General features: G+C 31.7%; 1 protein-coding gene, 2 long non-coding RNA genes and 1 pseudogene across 4 annotated transcripts; 2 read left to right on the forward strand and 2 right to left on the reverse strand.

The window, feature by feature from the left end:
• Nucleotides 1-289: 289 nt before the first annotated feature.
• Nucleotides 290-2,043, forward strand: LOC127248337 (uncharacterized). Its single transcript, XR_007838061.1, has 6 exons — nt 290-379; nt 452-591; nt 690-728; nt 907-1,374; nt 1,450-1,704; nt 1,775-2,043. It is a non-coding gene; the product is annotated as an uncharacterized LOC127248337 (long non-coding RNA).
• LOC127248327 (uncharacterized) lies at nt 716-12,935 on the reverse strand. Of its 2 annotated transcripts, none has more exons than XM_051270613.1 (2): nt 11,914-12,935; nt 716-990 (listed from the first exon to the last, which is right to left on the reverse strand). In XM_051270613.1, the coding sequence occupies exons 1-2, from the start codon at nt 12,790-12,792 to the stop codon at nt 886-888; spliced, it is 984 nt and encodes a 327-aa protein (XP_051126570.1). In that variant the 5' UTR covers nt 12,793-12,935; the 3' UTR covers nt 716-885. The 2 variants fall into 2 exon arrangements, with proteins under 2 accessions (XP_051126570.1, XP_051126569.1); XM_051270612.1 differs by lacking the exon at nt 716-990 and adding an exon at nt 11,438-11,712.
• Nucleotides 5,802-19,931, reverse strand: LOC127248326 (uncharacterized; annotated as a pseudogene).
• On the forward strand, nt 11,012-11,984 carry LOC127248336 (uncharacterized). The gene is made up of 4 exons (XR_007838060.1): nt 11,012-11,101; nt 11,174-11,313; nt 11,412-11,450; nt 11,629-11,984. It is a non-coding gene; the product is annotated as an uncharacterized LOC127248336 (long non-coding RNA).
• Nucleotides 19,932-21,298: the final 1,367 nt, after the last annotated feature.

Consider the following 21,298-nt stretch of genomic DNA (forward strand, 5'->3'; position numbering starts at 1 on the left):
AAATTTAAAAAAAGCTAAATAAGGTAAGTAGCCGTTATTATAATTAAATAAGGTAAGTTTTCAAATAAATTTAAAAAAAAGCTAAATAAGGTAAGTAACCGTTATTATAATTAAATAAGGTAAGTTTTCAAATAAATTTTAAAAAAGCTAAATAAGGTAAGTAGCCGTTATTGTAATTATATAAGGTAAGTTTTCAAATAAATTTAAAAAAAACTAAATAAGGTAAGTAGCCGTTATTTTAATTATATAAGGTAAGTAGCCGTTAATCCATACATTATAAATATTCATGATTTGGGTGGAGGGGCTGCAATGCGATGGGGTGCAAGTTGGTCTTGGAGCAGGGCAGAGGTGGGGTGGGGGAGGAATGAATTACGAAGAGGTGGGGGTGGGGTACGAGTTGGCCTTGGAGCAGGCAGGGGGGGTGGGGTGGGGAGGAATGAATTACAAAGAGGCAGGGGTGGGGTACGAGTTGGCCTTGGAGCAGGGCAAGGCAGGGGTGGGGAGGAATGAATTACGAAGAGGTGGGGGTGGGGCTGCTTACAGGAGAGGGCGAGGGTCAAGTGTTCTTGGATCTCGATCGAAGCAATCTTGGTGAGTCATTTCTGATTCTTTTAATTCTCCATGTACTGCGAGTTTGAGTTCTTACGATTGCTTATCATTTTGCATCGATCGATCCTTCCTGTTTTAAGATCAAGAAGCTGCTTTGGCTGTTCCGGAAACCATAAATGGTAATTTGAATTTCAATCTCTGATTTAATATATTACTCAAGATTTTAATATGAAAGTTTGTTTATCTTGATTGACTAATTAGACCATACATACCTCATTTGAAATCATGTAATTTCTTAAGTTATTCGGTATTATTATTCTTCAACTTGTTGATATATTATTGTTCATTATGTTCTAGGCTATTAGATGCACAAGGTAACGCGAGGATCCGCGAATATCCTTCGAACTCGAAGGATATCCTATAACAGGGAGTGTCTCCTACCTTTTCTTTTAATTTACGCTTTAAATTTATTTTATTTTCTTGCATATCCCGGGACTTGCATGCATTAATTTTGTTCCTAAATTTTATACTAACTTGTTTTTTAAGTGTTTTTATTTTGTAGGTAAAGCTTATGGGAGACGAGAGGATCGGCGAATATCCTTCGAACTCGAAGGATATCTCATAATAGGGAGTATCTCCTACTTTTTCTTTTAATTTACGCTTTCCATTTATTTTATTTTCTTGCATATCCCGGGACTTGCATGCATTAATTTTGTTCCTAAATTTTATACTAACTTGTTTTTTAAGTGTTTTTATTTATTAGGTAAAGCTTACGGGAGACGAGAGGATCCGCAAATATCATTCGAATCCGATTTCAAACTCAAGGTAAATGATGGTTTTAATATTTTTTTATTTTTTCCTATGCATATATATACTAATATTTATTCTAAATCTTTTTAGATGCATACGAGAGGGAGTGGCCGGATGATCGGACGACCGAATATATCATATGGAGTAATTCGTCCCTTTCCTTTTACATTGATGCATTTAATTTAATTTAGCATTATGTATATAGAAATAGATTTATTTTTACGTCGGTCCCGAGACATGTATGCATTTTATTTTGTTGCTTTTAGCGTTTTGAGTTTGTAGGTAAAGCTTATAGCGAGATTAGAGGATCCGCAAAGATCCTTCGATCTCGATTTCAAACACATGGTAAGTGGTTTTAATATAATTTTGTTCTTTCCTATGCACATATATTAATATCTATTTGAAATATTTTTAGATGCATACGAGAGAGAATGGTCGGATGATCCACCGAACATATAACAGGGAGTTTTTCGTTATTTTTCTTTTACATTTATGTTTTGCATTTGTTTTAGCTTCTTGCATATAGTAATAGAATCATGTTTACGTCCCGGGACTTGTATGCATTAATTTTTTTAAAATTCTTAATTATCAATAAACATATTTTTTCCTAACTATGTCAATTTAGACTAATATAACTTATTTTCTAATTAAAAAAAACACAAAATTTAATTAAAACTTAATATAAAAAATGTGGGCTGGCCTGGCCCGGTATAATTTGAAACCGGGTTATGCCTTGGTTTGGGTTTTCAAGCCCAATCCAGAATCAGGCCGGGCCTATTAGGCTTGAATTTTAAAACAACCCAAGACAAACCAAAAGATATTACTCTGTTCCTCGCAAAAAATGCACTTATTTTTTGCATGTCGGAATGAGTAACATCAGCCTGAAATTGCCACATTTTATTTTTTTTTGCTAAATATGATGTCTACTTTCTCAAATTATAGAAGCGACATACCTTAAAATTTGAATACACCGATATGCTGAAGAATCAACTTGACTTCGACGGCCCTCTGCTCCAGCAGCCAGTCGGGATCCTCGGCAGTTTTCGGTTGCAAATCCAAGTGATGGGCACCTACCAACCAACCAAGACAATAATATGAATGTAATTTGCACATAATTAAACACCATACATACTGACGCTTAACTTTTAACACGACATAAATGTTGAACTCTCGTAATCTCTCCTTAATGTTAGTAGCTCACTTACTAACTACCCAAACTACTAAGTTCATCTGTGTAAACTTATAATTACACTCAAATACACCACTGAACTCTACATGCATAAAAGCATGGAATAAGACACCTCTCAAACTCCTATTTCACCAGAAGATTTATTTTATTGCATAATATTTATTGAAACAACGATAAAAGCAAAATAATGATGTTTAATTAGGGCAGCAAAGATTGAAACCTGGTTCTAGTGCAGTTACCTTTTTATGTTACAAGAGCTACAATGGTTTCTGATACAGACTCCAAAACACTGCAACAATATCATCAGTTTTGTCAAGAATCAGTAGTCGATGACTATTATACATACACAGATAAACAGCAAAGATCTTACCTTCCGCCGCTTCAGGGGTCCAATAGCCCATTGGAGAAAATGATATTGCTTCCAAAGTTTCCCAGGACTTTCTTGAATCCCTTTATTATTGAAAAAATTGAAAGAAAGAAGGGTTAATCACTTTTGAAGTCCCTCGTGTGACAATCTAGCCTATAGTACTTAAAAAATTAACAATATAATCCTTGTGTTCGACATTTGTCATTTTCTCCATTCACTGGTATGTTGGCTAACAAGGAAAATCACATTCACTGGTATGTTGGCTAACAAGATCGCTGGCAACAAAATTGGCAAGAAACAGATCACTCCACAAGTCCAAATGAGTTCTAAAAGACGTAATAACACTGCTGAAACAAGATAATCATAAACGAAACATATCCTTACACTCGTATCACGCTATTATCATTGTTGCAAGTGACATGGAACCAAGTGCAGGGGTTCACAAGAGTCGGGTCCCAGCTCTGTAACACGTTGTTCGGATCCTCTAAATTCGTCCTAAGACTATGCAAAGTATCACCTATCAAACACAAAAACCCGAAGTTCAGATCCCAAAAATACAATCCTCCCATAAGATGTACAATTTCATCCCAAAACTCAACCCGAACCCCATCATCGGCGTCACTGGTATCGACTAACACACCCTAATCCCATTCAATACAAACCAAATTCGAATCCATTCTAGTACAAACAAACAATAAGTTAAATCCCAAGACTTATAACCCTAAATTCAGATCCCAAAAATACAATCCTCCCATAAAATGTGCAATTCCATCCCAAAAACTCAATTCGAATTTCGAATGTCATCATCAGCATCACCGGTATCGAATAACATTCCCTAATACCATTCAATACAAACCAAATTCAATCCATTCCAGTACAAACAAACAATAAGCTAAATTCCAAAACTTATACCCTCCCCCACCCCCAAATTAGGCAATACACATCTGTCAAGACATATTACTCAATAATGTGAATAGCAGCAACACAGTAAAAAGGAACCAAAATTCACAACCACAAAAGCATTCCAAAAAAGGCTATACAGCAATCCTAAAACGATAACAACAGCATTTAATGTTAGCACTTGAACATAGATTCCAGTAAAAGCATAAATTCTCCCAAACTTAACCAAATTAATGATCTATAGAAAAATCTCAAACTAAACCTAGAATATGAAAACAAACAATCATCGAAAAAACGAATCGGTAATCAAATCAACAAGTAGCAAAGAGAACCTTCCATATTAGCATCGGTTAAAACCACCAAATGCACTACCGCCACAATCAGCCACACCGCCATTGACGCCGCCGCCGCCATTACTTCTCCTTCCGTCCGCCGTCTCATTCACTCATCCCTACGCATAAACAACAAATCAGGCAACAAACACGATAATGCTTCAGATCCAAAAAATTATAAACCAAACCCTCGAAAGCCTACAATTGCAACCGAAACCGCTCGACATTGCTCAAACCGATCCAGGCGGCAATTGTGATTGTTGCTGTAGTGTTCACTTCAGGCAATCCGAAGTCTCCGAGCTGTGTAAGGACTGTATGATCTTCTTCTTCTGCTGCCGCCTCTTCTTCATTCCTCCTTCCGTAACCGCTTTTAATGGCTCTCTGCTACACTGTTTTGTTTTTTCCCCTCTGCAACGTACTTTGCTTTTCTCCACCTCTCTCTCTCTGTCTCTCTCTGGAAGTATCTGGAAGTAGTGTGTGTGAGAGAGTGAAGTATCCTCGAGCGTGGGATAATTATCATTTTTCTTTTTGGGCGCTGGCGCGAGAGTGTGTGTGAGAGAGAGAGAGCAGCGTTTTTTCTTTTAGGGTGAGTTTGTTTGGGAAATTGAATTATATTTCTATTATTCAATTTTTTTTTTTTCTAAAAATATTAAATTAAATATTTATTTTTTATTTTTTATATTATACTAAAAATCAATTTTACATTTAAAATATCACATCAACGCTTATTTATATCACATCATACAACTATTCAAATTCAAAATTTTTATTATTCAAATCCCAACTCAAAATCTAAATCCCAAAACAAACACACCCCTATTTTATCCGATTTTTTGCTTTTTAAAATTTTTTAATTATATCATTTTAATTATTTCGATTAAAAATATTGTATTTTTTATTAACTAGCAAAAAAAATGTACTTTTTATTTTTTGGTATAAAAGATAAAAAATGCGTACTAAATTAAAATTTCTATATAGAAATATTTTTTTTATGGAAACAAAAATTAAAACATCTCAAACATAGGCTGCAATTAGGGCCGAAAAACGAATCATATCGGGTCGGTTCAAGTTCGGATCAGCTTTAAACTGGTTATAAAATTTTGATCTGAACCTGACCCATTTAATTAAATTGGTTAATTTTGCAATTTTAATTGGCATTTTATTAATGGGGTCAACTTAGATCTAACTTGTATAATCCGTTTAAGTCTAAAATTTTTAAATATTAATTTAAAATTACGATATCTACTAACAAAATTTTCAAATGCATAATATATACATATTAAAGCAAAAAACTATTTATTCATATCATGAAATCGATATTCAAAAATTGAATTAACAAACACTACGTAATAGCACACAACACAATCATGTATTTTTTTTTTCTTTTTTAATGTTATACTATACGTAGTATATTTTATTAATATTTATTATGTGTTATATATTGTATTGTGTTGGAGTATAATATTTATTATGTGGATTATATTTATTATAGTTATCTTATTTTAAAAAAAAATTGTAGAATTCTTATTTTAATGGTTTGTTTGTCATTATAAATATGTACGAATTTTTAAATAAAAATAATAATAATTTCAATTTCATTTTCTAATATGGTATAAGATCTTATTTTTCTTTTAAATAGACATAGCTTGGTAACCTTCGTTTATTCAAATACATTCAACTTAGAATGCACCCGGAGGTCTCCGATTTCGAGATATGTCTGCATTTTGCATTGGAATTTGTGTTTGTCTTAAAGTTTGAACCTGCGTTTGAGAACAGAAGTTTCCTTTAGATAGACGGAGACAATGTCGGATGAGCAACTATTATATACGAGAACAAAAGCTCAGTCGGGAGCGACGACAGCAACGATGGACAAAACAATTGTTATTTGCGTTTGTATTAGAATTTTAGTCTGTGTTCGAGAACATAAGCTTGGTTGAGAGTGAGAGAGGCAACGTCGGATGAGTTCCAAAACAGAAGCTCAGTCAAAAGCGGCGGCGGCAACGACGGACCAAACAACTGTTATTTGTATTTGCGTTAGAGTTTCTGCCAGCTTTTGAGAGAAATAACTTAGTTCAGAGTGGCAAAGGCGACGTCGAACAAACAACTTTTATGCGTGAGAACATGAACTCAATCGGGAGCGACGACAGCAACGACGGACCAAACAATGTATATTTATTTCATATCAAATAAGTATTTCAATTCAAATTTTACTATTCAAAGCTAAAACTTTACAAATAACAAACCAAAATTTTATTCAAACTTTTTATTCAAAAAAAAGTTCTCTTTTTAAGTTTGGATACAAATCATATTTTTTATTGAATTTTATTTTTTTTTATCAAATTATATATAATATTATAAAAATAATAATTATTTAAAATATCGCATTAAATATATATTTATATGTAAAATATGAAACAACATAAAATTTTCAGAACTTTTATATATATAAAAAAGAAAAAAAACATAAGAACCAATAGTAATTATAACAATAATAACTGATTTGTATGGTTTTAGTTTTTATTTAAATTTTAATTTAAATAATAATCCAATTTAATTAAAAAAAATTATAATATTTATGTTCTAACTTAAAATATTTTTTTTACTTTTTTTTTATATTTTACTTAAAAGTATCTATTTTATAAAAATAATCATTCATTAATTTCTACTTAAATTACAAATATATTATTATACTTATAATTATTTAAAGTCAAATGACAAAAATATTAAAATTTCTTATATTTTCATTAACTAATGAAATATTATTCTCTCATTCCAACTCAAAGTAACTTTTTATACCATTTTTATTTGTCTTATTCATAATTAATTATTTCATATTTAAAAAAAATTATCATATACTAATATTAAAATACCCTTACTTTTTACTTAAATTACAAACATACAATTACTTTATAAATAAAGTTATTAGACAAAAAAATATAAAAAATCTCTTACACATTTTACTGAACATAAGCTCGTAACTGTGAGGTTACGAGTTCAAACTCCCACGTCTCCAGGATTTGTAGGTTGAGCCGAAAATTTAACCAAAACAGATTTGGAGAATAACACGTACATAATGAGACGAACAAAAACGGCAATGTCCAACGTGGATTTTATCATTTTTTTTTTCATTTTTAGTCCTCCGGCGCCGAAGACGCCCACGTGGCTTGCCGGAGGCCACGTGTACACTAGGTGTCGCTGACCTGCCGGACACGTGGATTTTATCATTTTTTTTTTCATTTTTTTTAAATTTATTTTTAATTTTATTTGTTTTTTTATTTTTTTTATTTAAGTCAATTGAAAAAAAAAATTAAAAAAAAAAAAATTTACGTGTCCGCCACGTGTCGCTGACCTGGCGGAACACCTGGCGGACACGTGAATTTTGGCGAGCCACGCAGGCGTCTCCGACGCTAGAGGACTAAAACATCGAAAATTTTCCACTGTTAAGACTAGTTTGCGACATGCTCCACTTGCGGGACTAAAATGATAAGGGGGTCCAGTTACGGGACTAAAAAACAGTTTGCGAACAATTATAACTAAATTTGGCCACCAATCATCTAAAATAATCTAATAGTATATGGTAAACTTGTGATGCCGAAATTTATCAAGCACATTCGAATAGTAACATTTACTATTACGATGTCATAAAAAAAATCAGTATATATGGTGAATTGTTTTAAATTGAGACACAAAGTATGTTTGTTTTGTATTTCAAATAAAAGTTTTACTAACACTAAAATCTTCAATGTGATGCGTTTTTAAATTGGATCAAGATTTAATTTGATATTTTTTAAAAAATTACTATTAATAATAATATTTTCAAATATCAGACTTAATATATTCTTTTGTTTTATAATATATTAAAAATAATAATTTTTTATTAATTAGCAAAATATATCAAATAATTCTGATATTTTAAAAATATATGTTTTTATAAAATTTATGAGTATTCTAATGTGTATATATGAATCATTTTTACTATAGTAAATATACAAAAAAGAAAAAAAGTATTAAGCTACTAACAAGCCGCGGCTCCAACAATATTATTATTATTATTCCCTCCGTTCAATAATAAAGTATTCATTTTTTTATTTTAGTCCGTCTCATAACAAAATATCCATTTTTTTTAGTAACTGTACTATCTACATAACATTATAAATATTCTTCAACTTACAATATATTACACAAATATCATTACCTTTGTATCACAAATACTAATAAGGTTATTTTAGTCATTTTTATTTTATTCCTACTCCAAATATAATACTAATATTTCTAAAACTACGTGCAAAAAACAAATTTGTATATTTAATTATGAGACAGATGGAGTATTATTTTCAAGTGTAAAAATTGAAAATTTTATGAGATAAAAAAAATATATAGAAAACACAGAATTTAAATAATAAAATTTGAAAATTTTTGATTGAAGAAATATACCCATTTGAACTATTGAACAATTTTGCTTTTCAAAATTGGGAAGGTAGGTTCGTCATTGTGGCTGGCCAACTGAATTGTTCCACCACCTTAAATAACATAGGCTTTGTTTATATATATATATATTGAAAATTTTGATATTATCGATGAATAATATTTTTTTAAAAAAATTAAATATATCTATCCATTTGTACAAAATATTTCATAAACTTTATTTGATTTTGATTTGAAATTGATTTAAAATAAAATATTATTAATTTTAATTTTTATTAAAATAGCATTTTAATATAATATTTTTATATAAAAAATGTATTTTTTTTATTGAAAATATGAATAATATTGATTTCTATTCAAAATCATGATCGAATAAACCTCAAATACTTAATTTTTTATTGTTTATAAAATATTTCAAAATTTCTAGCTAAAATTTCTATATAAAAGTAAGATTTTTCATTTCTTTGAGATTGATTTGAAAATATTTGATTTAAGTTTTCTATTCAAATAAATTTTATGAGATATTTATAATTTTTTTGAAAAAACAAAAAATTCAAATAATGAAATTAAAAATAAAATAAAATAAAGAGGCACCGACTCCACTCGACCGAACCCTAGCATGGACAGCCCGGGCCCATGCCCGACCACAAATTTTTAGGCGTCCTTCTTAATTCGATTAATTATAGAATTTACCTATAAATAATGCATATTAGAAATTTAGATCCTAGAAACATGTTCAAATTGTATCTATAAGCCAATAGGCCACTTTTTAAAATAATCAAACTTACCCGTAAGAATGATCAAATTATTGTACTATGTAAAATTATGACATTGAAGTCATAGGATTTTCAAAACAATCAATTTACATAATAAAAATAAGCAGTACAAATCAATAAAATTACTGAACAATTAAATAAATAAATCAAAATTTCTATAAAAAAAAATGGGAAAAAATCAATTTTGGTCCCAATATAATCAAAATTAATCAATTTTGGCCCAAATATAAAAAATTCATCAATTTTGGTCCCAATATAACCAAAATTTATCAATTTTGGTCCCAATATAAACAACTCGTCAATTTTGGTCTCAATATAAACAATTTCAATCAATTTTAGTCTCATTATAAACAATTTTATCAATTTTGGTCCCACCGTTAAAAAACTAACGGAAATTGCATGTATGGTCTACAATATAGTTCGGTCTTATCCGAATACAGTATCGAATCATTTCTAATCGAATTACATGTATGGTATCAGAATATAATATTTTACGCTGAAATATAAAAAACTAAAAATTATTTTACAATTTTAAGAATATATTAGAAAATTAATTATTTTAGTATCGATATAGACTGAGATATCAAATACTAAAATATCAAACTGTATTGATATTTTCGATATATATTATACCAACAATGCTAAAAGTATATGCAATTTTCATATTGAAAATATTTGGTACGGTATCATACCATATAAAAATTTATGATATAAAAAATACTTTAAAATTAAAATACAAATTAATACACCAGTCAAATAAATTTAAATTATTAATCTATTTAAAATATTATTAGTAATATAAATAAAATTACTTATTATAAATAAAATATTATATTTTTATAGAACCAATAAAACATAATTTAAATATAAATATATATATATACATATAATATTCAAAAAAAAAGAAATTATTTTTTTATTAGGTAGGAGGGTACAATGGTAAAATGTGAAATTTAAATAAGGTAAATTTTTAAATAAATTTAAAAAAAGATTTAAATAAGGTAAATTTTAAATAAATTTTAAAAAAAAGTTAAAATTATGGTAAGAGATTTTAAATAAAATAAGTTTTCAAATAAATTTTAAAAAAAAAGTTAAATAAGGTAAATTTTCAAATAAATTAAAAAAAGAATTAAAATTATGGTAAGAGATTTTAAATAAGATAAGTTTTCAAATAAATTAAAAAAAAAAAGTGAAATAAGGTAAGTTTTCAAATAAATTAAAAAAAAAAGCAAAATAAGGTAAGTAGCCGTTATTAGATTTAAATAAGGTAAGTAGCCGTTATTAGATTTAAATAAGGTAAGTTTTCAAATAAATTTAAAAAAACTAAATAAGGTAAGTAGCCGTTATTGTAATTATATAAGGTAAATTTTCAAATAAATTTAAAAAAAGCTAAATAAGGTAAGTAGCCGTTATTATAATTAAATAAGGTAAGTTTTCAAATAAATTTAGAAAAAGCTAAATAAGGTAAGTAACCGTTATTATAATTAAATAAGGTAAGTTTTCAAATAAATTTTAAAAAAGCTAAATAAGGTAAGTAGCCGTTATTGTAATTATATAAGGTAAGTTTTCAAATAAATTTAAAAAAAACTAAATAAGGTAAGTAGCCGTTATTTTAATTATATAAGGTAAGTAGCCGTTAATCCATACATTATAAATATTCATGATTTGGGTGGAGGGGCTGCAATGCGATGGGGTGCAAGTTGGTCTTGGAGCAGGGCAGAGGTGGGGTGGGGGAGGAATGAATTACGAAGAGGTGGGGGTGGGGTACGAGTTGGCCTTGGAGCAGGCAGGGGGGGTGGGGTGGGGAGGAATGAATTACAAAGAGGCAGGGGTGGGGTACGAGTTGGCCTTGGAGCAGGGCAAGGCAGGGGTGGGGAGGAATGAATTACGAAGAGGTGGGGGTGGGGCTGCTTACAGGAGAGGGCGAGGGTCAAGTGTTCTTGGATCTCGATCGAAGCAATCTTGGTGAGTCATTTCTGATTCTTTTAATTCTCCATGTACTGCGAGTTTGAGTTCTTACGATTGCTTATCATTTTGCATCGATCGATCCTTCCTGTTTTAAGATCAAGAAGCTGCTTTGGCTGTTCCGGAAACCATAAATGGTAATTTGAATTTCAATCTCTGATTTAATATATTACTCAAGATTTTAATATGAAAGTTTGTTTATCTTGATTGACTAATTAGACCATACATACCTCATTTGAAATCATGTAATTTCTTAAGTTATTCGGTATTATTATTCTTCAACTTGTTGATATATTATTGTTCATTATGTTCTAGGCTATTAGATGCACAAGGTAACGCGAGGATCCGCGAATATCCTTCGAACTCGAAGGATATCCTATAACAGGGAGTGTCTCCTACCTTTTCTTTTAATTTACGCTTTAAATTTATTTTATTTTCTTGCATATCCCGGGACTTGCATGCATTAATTTTGTTCCTAAATTTTATACTAACTTGTTTTTTAAGTGTTTTTATTTTGTAGGTAAAGCTTATGGGAGACGAGAGGATCGGCGAATATCCTTCGAACTCGAAGGATATCTCATAATAGGGAGTATCTCCTACTTTTTCTTTTAATTTACGCTTTCCATTTATTTTATTTTCTTGCATATCCCGGGACTTGCATGCATTAATTTTGTTCCTAAATTTTATACTAACTTGTTTTTTAAGTGTTTTTATTTTGTAGGTAAAGCTTATGGGAGACGAGAGGATCGGCGAATATCCTTCGAACTCGAAGGATATCCCATAATAGGGAGTATCACCTACTTTTTCTTTTAATTTACGCTTTAAATTTATTTTATTTTCTTGCATATCCCGGGACTTGCATGCATTAATATTGTTCCTAAATTTTATACTAACTTGTTTTTTAAGTGTTTTTATTTTGTAGGTAAAGCTTATGGGAGACGAGAGGATGGGAGACGAGAGGATGGGAGACGAGAGGATCGACGAATATCCTTCGAACTCGAAGGATATCCCATAACAGGGAGTATCTCCTACTTTTTCTTTTAATTTACGCTTTCCTTTTATTTTATTTTCTTGCATATCCCGGGACTTGCATGCATTAATTTTGTTCCTAAATTTTATACTAACTTGTTTTTTAAGTGTTTTTATTTTGTAGGTAAAGCTTATGGGAGACGAGAGGATCGGCGAATATCCTTCGAACTCGAAGGATATCCCATAATAGGGAGTGTCTCCTACTTTTTCTTTTAATTTACGCTTTAAATTTATTTTATTTTCTTGCATATCCCGGGACTTGCATGCATTAATTTTGTTCCTAAATTTTATACTAACTTGTTTTTTAAGTGTTTTTATTTTGTAGGTAAAGCTTATGGGAGACGAGAGGATCGGCGAATATCCTTCGAACTCGAAGGATATCCCATAATAGGGAGTATCTCCTACTTTTTCTTTTAATTTACGCTTTAAATTTATTTTATTTTCTTGCATATCCCGGGACTTGCATGCATTAATTTTGTTCCTAAATTTTATACTAACTTGTTTTTTAAGTGTTTTTATTTTGTAGGTAAAGCTTATGGGAGACGAGAGGATCGGCGAATATCCTTCGAACTCGTAGGATATCTCATAATAGGGAGTATCTCCTACTTTTTCTTTTAATTTACGCTTTCCATTTATTTTATTTTCTTGCATATCCCGAGACTTGCATGCATTAATTTTTTTCCTAAATTTTATACTAACTTGTTTTTTAAGTGTTTTTATTTTGTAGGTAAAGCTTATGGGAGACGAGAGGATCGGCGAATATCCTTCGAACTCGAAGGATATCCCATAATAGGGAGTATCTCTTACTTTTTCTTTTAATTTACGCTTTTCATATGTTTTATTTTCTTGCATATCCCGGGACTTGCATGCATTAATTTTGTTTCTAAATTTTATACTAATTTGTTTTTTAAGTGTTTTTATTTTGTAGGTAAAGCTTATGGGAGACGAGAGGATCGGCGAATATCCTTCGAACTCGAAGGATATCCCATAATAAGGAATATCTCCTACTTTTTCTTTTAATTTACGCTTTCCATTTATTTTATTTTCTTGCATATCCCGGGACTTGCATGCATTAATTTTGTTCCTAAATTTTATACTAACTTGTTTTTTAAATGTTTTTATTTTGTAGGTAAAGCTTATGGGAGACGAGAGGATGGGAGACGAGAGGATCGGCGAATATCCTTCGAACTCGAAGGATATCCCATAATAGGGAGTATCTCTTACTTTTTCTTTTAATTTACGCTTTTCATATGTTTTATTTTCTTGCATATCCCGGGACTTGCATGCATTAATTTTGTTCCTAAATTTTATACTAACTTGTTTTTTAAGTGTTTTTATTTTGTAGGTAAAGCTTATGGGAGACGAGAGGATCGACGAATATCCTTCGAACTCTAAGGATATCCCATAATAGGGAGTATCTCCTACTTTTTCTTTTAATTTACGCTTTAAATTTATTTTATTTTCTTGCATATCCCGGGACTTGCATGCATTAATTTTGTTCCTAAATTTTATACTAACTTGTTTTTTAAGTGTTTTTATTTTGTAGGTAAAGCTTATGGGAGACGAGAGGATCGGCGAATATCCTTCGAACTCGAAGGATATCCCATAATAGGGAGTGTCTCCTACTTTTTCTTTTAATTTACGCTTTAAATTTATTTTATTTTCTTGCATATCCCGGGACTTGCATGCATTAATTTTGTTCCTAAATTTTATACTAACTTGTTTTTTAAGTGTTTTTATTTTGTAGGTAAAGCTTATGGGAGACGAGAGGATCGGCGAATATCCTTCGAACTCGAAGGATATCCCATAATAGGGAGTATCTCCTACTTTTTCTTTTAATTTACGCTTTCCATTTATTTTATTGTCTTGCATATCCCGGGACTTGCATGCATTAATTTTGTTCCTAAATTTTATACTAACTTGTTTTTTAAGTGTTTTTATTTATTAGGTAAAGCTTACGGGAGACGAGAGGATCCGCAAATATCATTCGAACCCGATTTCAAACTCAAGGTAAATGATGGTTTTAATATATATATTTTTTTCCTATGCATATATATACTAATATTTATTCTAAATCTTTTTAGATGCATATGAGAGGGAGTGGCCGGATGATCGGACGACCGAATATATCATATGGAGTAATTCGTCCATTTCCTTTTACATTGATGCATTTAATTTAATTTAGCATTATGTATATAGAAATAGATTTATTTTTACGTCGGTCCCGAGACATGTATGCATTTTATTTTGTTGCTTTTAGTGTTTTGAGTTTGTAGGTAAAGCTTATAGCGAGATTAGAGGATCCGCAAAGATCCTTCGATCTCGATTTCAAATACATGGTAAGTGGTTTTAATATAATTTTGTTCTTTCCTATGCACATATATTAATATCTATTTAAAATATTTTTAGATGCATACGAGAGAGAATGGTCGGATGATCCACCGAACATAAAACAGGGAGTTTTTCGTTATTTTTCTTTTACATTTATGTTTTGCATTTGTTTTAGCTTCTTGCATATAGTAATAGAATCATGTTTACGTCCCGGGACTTGTATGCATTAATTTTTTTAAAATTCTTAATTATCAATAAACATATTTTTTCCTAACTATGTCAATTTAGACTAATATAACTTATTTTCTAATTAAAAAAAAACACAATTTAATTAAAACTTAATATAAAAAATGTGGGCTGGCCTGGCCCGGTATAATTTGAAACCGGGTCATGCCTTGGTTTGGGTTTTCAAGCCCAATCCAGAATCAGGCCGGGCCTATTAGGCTTGAATTTTAAAACAACCCAAGACAAACCAAAAGATATTACTCTGTCCCTCGCAAAAAATGCACTTATTTTTTGCATATCGGAATGAGTAACATCAGCCTGAAATTGCCACATTTTATTTTTTTTGCTAAATATGATGTCTACTTTCTCAAATTATAGAAGCGACATACCTTAAAATTTGAATACACCGATATGCTGAAGAATCAACTTGACTTCGACGGCCCTCTGCTCCAGCAGCCAGTCGGGATCCTCGGCAGTTTTCGGTTGCAAATCCAAGTGATGGGCACCTACCAACCAACCAAGACAATAATATGAATGTAATTTGCACATAATTAAACACCATACATACTGACGCTTAACTTTTAACACGACATAAATGTTGAACTCTCGTAATCTCTCCTTAATGTTAGTAGCTCACTTACTAACTACCCAAACTACTAAGTTCATCTGTGTAAACTTATAATTACACTCAAATACACCACTGAACTCTACATGCATAAAAGCATGGAATAAGACACCTCTCAAACTCCTATTTCACCAGAAGATTTATTTTATTGCATAATATTTATTGAAACAACGATAAAAGCAAAATAATGATGTTTAATTAGGGCAGCAAAGATTGAAATCTGGTTCTAGTGCAGTTACCTTTTTATGTTACAAGAGCTACAATGGTTTCTGATACAGACTCCAAAACACTGCAACAATATCATCAGTTTTGTCAAGAATCAGTAGTCGATGACTATTATACATACACAGATAAACAGCAAAGATCTTACCTTCCGCCGCTTCAGGGGTCCAATAGCCCATTGGAGAAAATGATATTGCTTCCAAAGTTTCCCAGGACTTTCTTGAATCCCTTTATTATTGAAAAAATTGAAAGAAAGAAGGGTTAATCACTTTTGAAGTCCCTCGTGTGACAATCTAGCCTATGGTACTTAAAAAATTAACAATATAATCCTTGTGTTCGACATTTGTCATTTTCTCCATTAACTGGTATGTTGGCTAACAAGGAAAATCACATTAGAAGAGCACATATAATTATATACATATATATATATGCACATACATGTCCACCAAATTCAGTAGTTATCCAGTTAGGTCTGGGCTTGACATGATAACTCTCAAAACACCACTCTACCATGGAAGAGTAGTTATAGTCGTATGTTGGAAACATGCTACCATTCCTGCTGCTAGACATAGGCATTACCATCTCGGTGCAGGCCTACAAATTTAAGCAAACAATTACTTTTAAGTTATACAAGAATGTGCACATGAAGTGAGAAAACATTAGCAAAGTCACACCTGTCAATTCCACCCACTCATAATGATGGAATATCAAATAACAAACTAAACAGACAATCAAACCTCCTTAATTGGATTTCCAGGCAACGGCATTAGAAAGTCCGACGGGTATGGATAGTTTGCCATTGCCAAATAACTATAAGCCGACTCCAGCCAGTCATAAAGATCATCAACACTCTTCAGTTTCCTGCCAATTCAACTTCATTCACAAATTCCACAAAGATAGCTACAGCGAAGAAACCTCCTAACCAGGTACTAATAAACTTATTTCAAGAAAACGATTTGAACTAGAAAATGTAGTTCATACATCCTTACCTGCAAAAACCAAAAGCTTCAGTCAAATAAGAAAGCCCGTTACTTTTCTGTGCCTCGGTTTCTACTGCATCCCATGATTCTTTTATAGTATTAAAGCAGCTAACACTCTCACGCTGCCGAGGAAAGAATCAACAGTACTTCAGAAGAAGAGCCTATTCAAATCTAAGGAAAATATAACAAGCAAAAGTAAAAGCATACTCCGAAGCCATTAGAGACAATATCGTAAAATGTCACCGGAGGCACAGCATCCTCAAATTGAAGCACTGGCGCTGAAGAAGCGAGCGCCCCAATGGCAATGTGGGGATACTTCAGCCTCATCCACGCAGCCAACACTATGTCAAAGACTCATCATGTAGGCAATAAACTTACAAAAAAAAAAAAAAGAAAAAAACAAATGACTGTAAATTATAGTCTAAAGCCAAAAAACAGAAAAGGAATTGCACATACTTCCACCGTATGATCCACCAAAAAGCACCACAGGACAAGCTTGGGCAGACAAATTCCTCTTCAAGTCAGTGATCAACACAGCAAAATCAGCAATGAGCTAGCGTGGTTACATTCTTATAGGCCACCTCCTTACTGCCATACGGCATCGACTCTCCAAAGTACCTATGCTGTCAATACAGAGCATTCTGATCTTACCAAAAGCATTGCCAATTTTACCCTAATTCCTCAGTAACAAGAAATTATTTATAATCTCTCAAGCAGCCATTACAATGTCTGCTTCTTGAGTGTATTGTTTGCAGTCAATAAAAAAAACTAATTTATATAAATCTACGATAGTTCGTTAACAACTTCACGCACAGGAATCTCAATTTTTACAGCTTGCCCAACGTGTCTGGAATGGGACCGCTGAAACTGTTCAAGTACAGGTCCAAGCTCACCAAATTGATAAGATTTCCGAGATCGCCGGTAATTGGCCCACTAATGTTGTTACTGTACAGCTCCCTATCACAACCAAGCAACCGACAGGCGTGATGTCAGATCATTTGAGGCAAAAAGCTTACGATGAGTTAACTGCATAGGTTTGAGCTCACAAACTTTTGAAATTTATAGGTGAGTGCACGTGTGCTTGCGTATGCACGGGTTGATGTGATAAATAGAAAGCATAAAACAAGATACAATACTTTGCATTGCACGAGTAAGATTGAGTTAGTGTGATTGCAGATCACACTAAAATCAAATGTTGATATTCAGTCGAAAACTCTACAGTTACGAAGAATCTAGCTTTAGCTCCTAAATGAAATCTAAAAGAAGAAAATCTTGGAAAAGTCCTCAAACTGACATTAAGTATATTTGCAGGTTTTCGTTGGAGTTTCAAAATGAGCTGAAATTGAAACTAAAATTAAAGAATATTCCATTTATAAGCAATACTTCAAACTATGCCGTAATGCTTAACCATAAGTAGAATAAAATTTCCTTCATCTAATGATTTGTTTTGAAAGCTTATTGAAAAACTAGACGAAATAATCTTCAATCCAGTCGTATAAATTAAGGAACAAGCTGGTATTAGCAAAATATGTGTATATGTATATGTATATGTATATATATATATATATGAAAATAATGTAACTGTAATATACAAGTACTGCAAATTCTTCAACAATCCGAGCTGAGGGGCTAATTGACCAGATAATGTGGCATTTCCAAGATCGCTGGCAACAAAATTGGCAAGAAACAGATCATTCCACAAGTCCAAATGAGTTCTAAAAGACGTAATAACACTGCTGAAACAAGATAATCATAAACGAAACATATCCTTACACTCGTATCACGCTATTATCATTGTTGCAAGTGACATGGAACCAAGTGCAGGGGTTCACAAGAGTCGGGTCCCAGCTCTGTAACACGTTGTTCGGATCCTCTAAATTCGTCCTAAGACTATGCAAAGTATCACCTATCAAACACAAAAACCCGAAGTTCAGATCCCAAAAATACAATCCTCCCATAAGATGTACAATTTCATCCCAAAACTCAACCCGAACCCCATCATCGGCGTCACTGGTATCGACTAACACACCCTAATCCCATTCAATACAAACCAAATTCGAATCCATTCTAGTACAAACAAACAATAAGTTAAATCCCAAGACTTATAACCCTAAATTCAGATCCCAAAAATACAATCCTCCCATAAAATGTGCAATTCCATCCCAAAAACTCAATTCGAATTTCGAATGTCATCATCAGCATCACCGGTATCGAATAACATTCCCTAATACCATTCAATACAAACCAAATTCAATCCATTCCAGTACAAACAAACAATAAGCTAAATTCCAAAACTTATACCCTCCCCCACCCCCAAATTAGGCAATACACATCTGTCAAGACATATTACTCAATAATGTGAATAGCAGCAACACAGTAAAAAGGAACCAAAATTCACAACCACAAAAGCATTCCAAAAAAGGCTATACAGCAATCCTAAAACGATAACAACAGCATTTAATGTTAGCACTTGAACATAGATTCCAGTAAAAGCATAAATTCTCCCAAACTTAACCAAATTAATGATCTATAGAAAAATCTCAAACTAAACCTAGAATATGAAAACAAACAATCATCGAAAAAACGAATCGGTAATCAAATCAACAAGTAGCAAAGAGAACCTTCCATATTAGCATCGGTTAAAACCACCAAATGCACTACCGCCACAATCAGCCACACCGCCATTGACGCCGCCGCCGCCATTACTTCTCCTTCCGTCCGCCGTCTCATTCACTCATCCCTACGCATAAACAACAAATCAGGCAACAAACACGATAATGCTTCAGATCCAAAAAATTATAAACCAAACCCTCGAAAGCCTACAATTGCAACCGAAACCGCTCGACATTGCTCAAACCGATCCAGGCGGCAATTGTGATTGTTGCTGTAGTGTTCACTTCAGGCAATCCGAAGTCTCCGAGCTGTGTAAGGACTGTATGATCTTCTTCTTCTGCTGCCGCCTCTTCTTCATTCCTCCTTCCGTAACCGCTTTTAATGGCTCTCTGCTACACTGTTTTGTTTTTTCCCCTCTGCAACGTACTTTGCTTTTCTCCACCTCTCTCTCTCTGTCTCTCTCTGGAAGTATCTGGAAGTAGTGTGTGTGAGAGAGTGAAGTATCCTCGAGCGTGGGATAATTATCATTTTTCTTTTTGGGCGCTGGCGCGAGAGTGTGTGTGAGAGAGAGAGAGCAGCGTTTTTTCTTTTAGGGTGAGTTTGTTTGGGAAATTGAATTATATTTCTATTATTCAATTTTTTTTTTTTTCTAAAAATATTAAATTAAATATTTATTTTTTATTTTTTATATTATACTAAAAATCAATTTTACATTTAAAATATCACATCAACGCTTATTTATATCACATCATACAACTATTCAAATTCAAAATTTTTATTATTCAAATCCCAACTCAAAATCTAAATCCCAAAACAAACACACCCCTATTTTATCCGATTTTTTGCTTTTTAAAATTTTTTAATTATATCATTTTAATTATTTCGATTAAAAATATTGTATTTTTTATTAACTAGCAAAAAAAATGTACTTTTTATTTTTTGGTATAAAAGATAAAAAATGCGTACTAAATTAAAATTTCTATATAGAAATATTTTTTTTATGGAAACAAAAATTAAAACATCTCAAACATAGGCTGCAATTAGGGCCGAAAAACGAATCATATCGGGTCGGTTCAAGTTCGGATCAGCTTTAAACTGGTTATAAAATTTTGATCTGAACCTGACCCATTTAATTAAATTGGTTAATTTTGCAATTTTAATTGGCATTTTATTAATGGGGTCAACTTAGATCTAACTTGTATAATCCGTTTAAGTCTAAAATTTTTAAATATTAATTTAAAATTACGATATCTACTAACAAAATTTTCAAATGCATAATATATACATATTAAAGCAAAAAACTATTTATTCATATCATGAAATCGATATTCAAAAATTGAATTAACAAACACTACGTAATAGCACACAACACAATCATGTATTTTTTTTTTCTTTTTTAATGTTATACTATACGTAGTATATTTTATTAATATTTATTATGTGTTATATATTGTATTGTGTTGGAGTATAATATTTATTATGTGGATTATATTTATTATAGTTATCTTATTTTAAAAAAAAAATTGTAGAATTCTTATTTTAATGGTTTGTTTGTCATTATAAATATGTACGAATTTTTAAATAAAAATAATAATAATTTCAATTTCATTTTCTAATATGGTATAAGATCTTATTTTTCTTTTAAATAGACATAGCTTGGTAACCTTCGTTTATTCAAATACATTCAACTTAGAATGCACCCGGAGGTCTCCGATTTCGAGATATGTCTGCATTTTGCATTGGAATTTGTGTTTGTCTTAAAGTTTGAACCTGCGTTTGAGAACAGAAGTTTCCTTTAGATAGACGGAGACAATGTCGGATGAGCAACTATTATATACGAGAACAAAAGCTCAGTCGGGAGCGACGACAGCAACGATGGACAAAACAATTGTTATTTGCGTTTGTATTAGAATTTTAGTCTGTGTTCGAGAACATAAGCTTGGTTGAGAGTGAGAGAGGC

Source organism: Andrographis paniculata, unplaced genomic scaffold (genome assembly GCF_009805555.1).
Source record: "Andrographis paniculata isolate CXL003 unplaced genomic scaffold, ASM980555v1 Contig33END, whole genome shotgun sequence".
Taxonomy (NCBI): domain Eukaryota; kingdom Viridiplantae; phylum Streptophyta; class Magnoliopsida; order Lamiales; family Acanthaceae; genus Andrographis; species Andrographis paniculata.

Bases quoted from the DNA above. Each gene is read 5' to 3' on its own strand.
- LOC127248327 (XM_051270613.1), bottom strand. From the start codon at position 12,792: ATGCAAGAAAATAAAATAAATTTAAAGCGTAAATTAAAAGAAAAAGTA. The intron at 991-11,913 runs GTAGGAGATACT...TTAAAAGAAAAG, and splicing joins AGCGTAAATTAAAAGAAAAA to GTAGGAGACACTCCCTGTTA.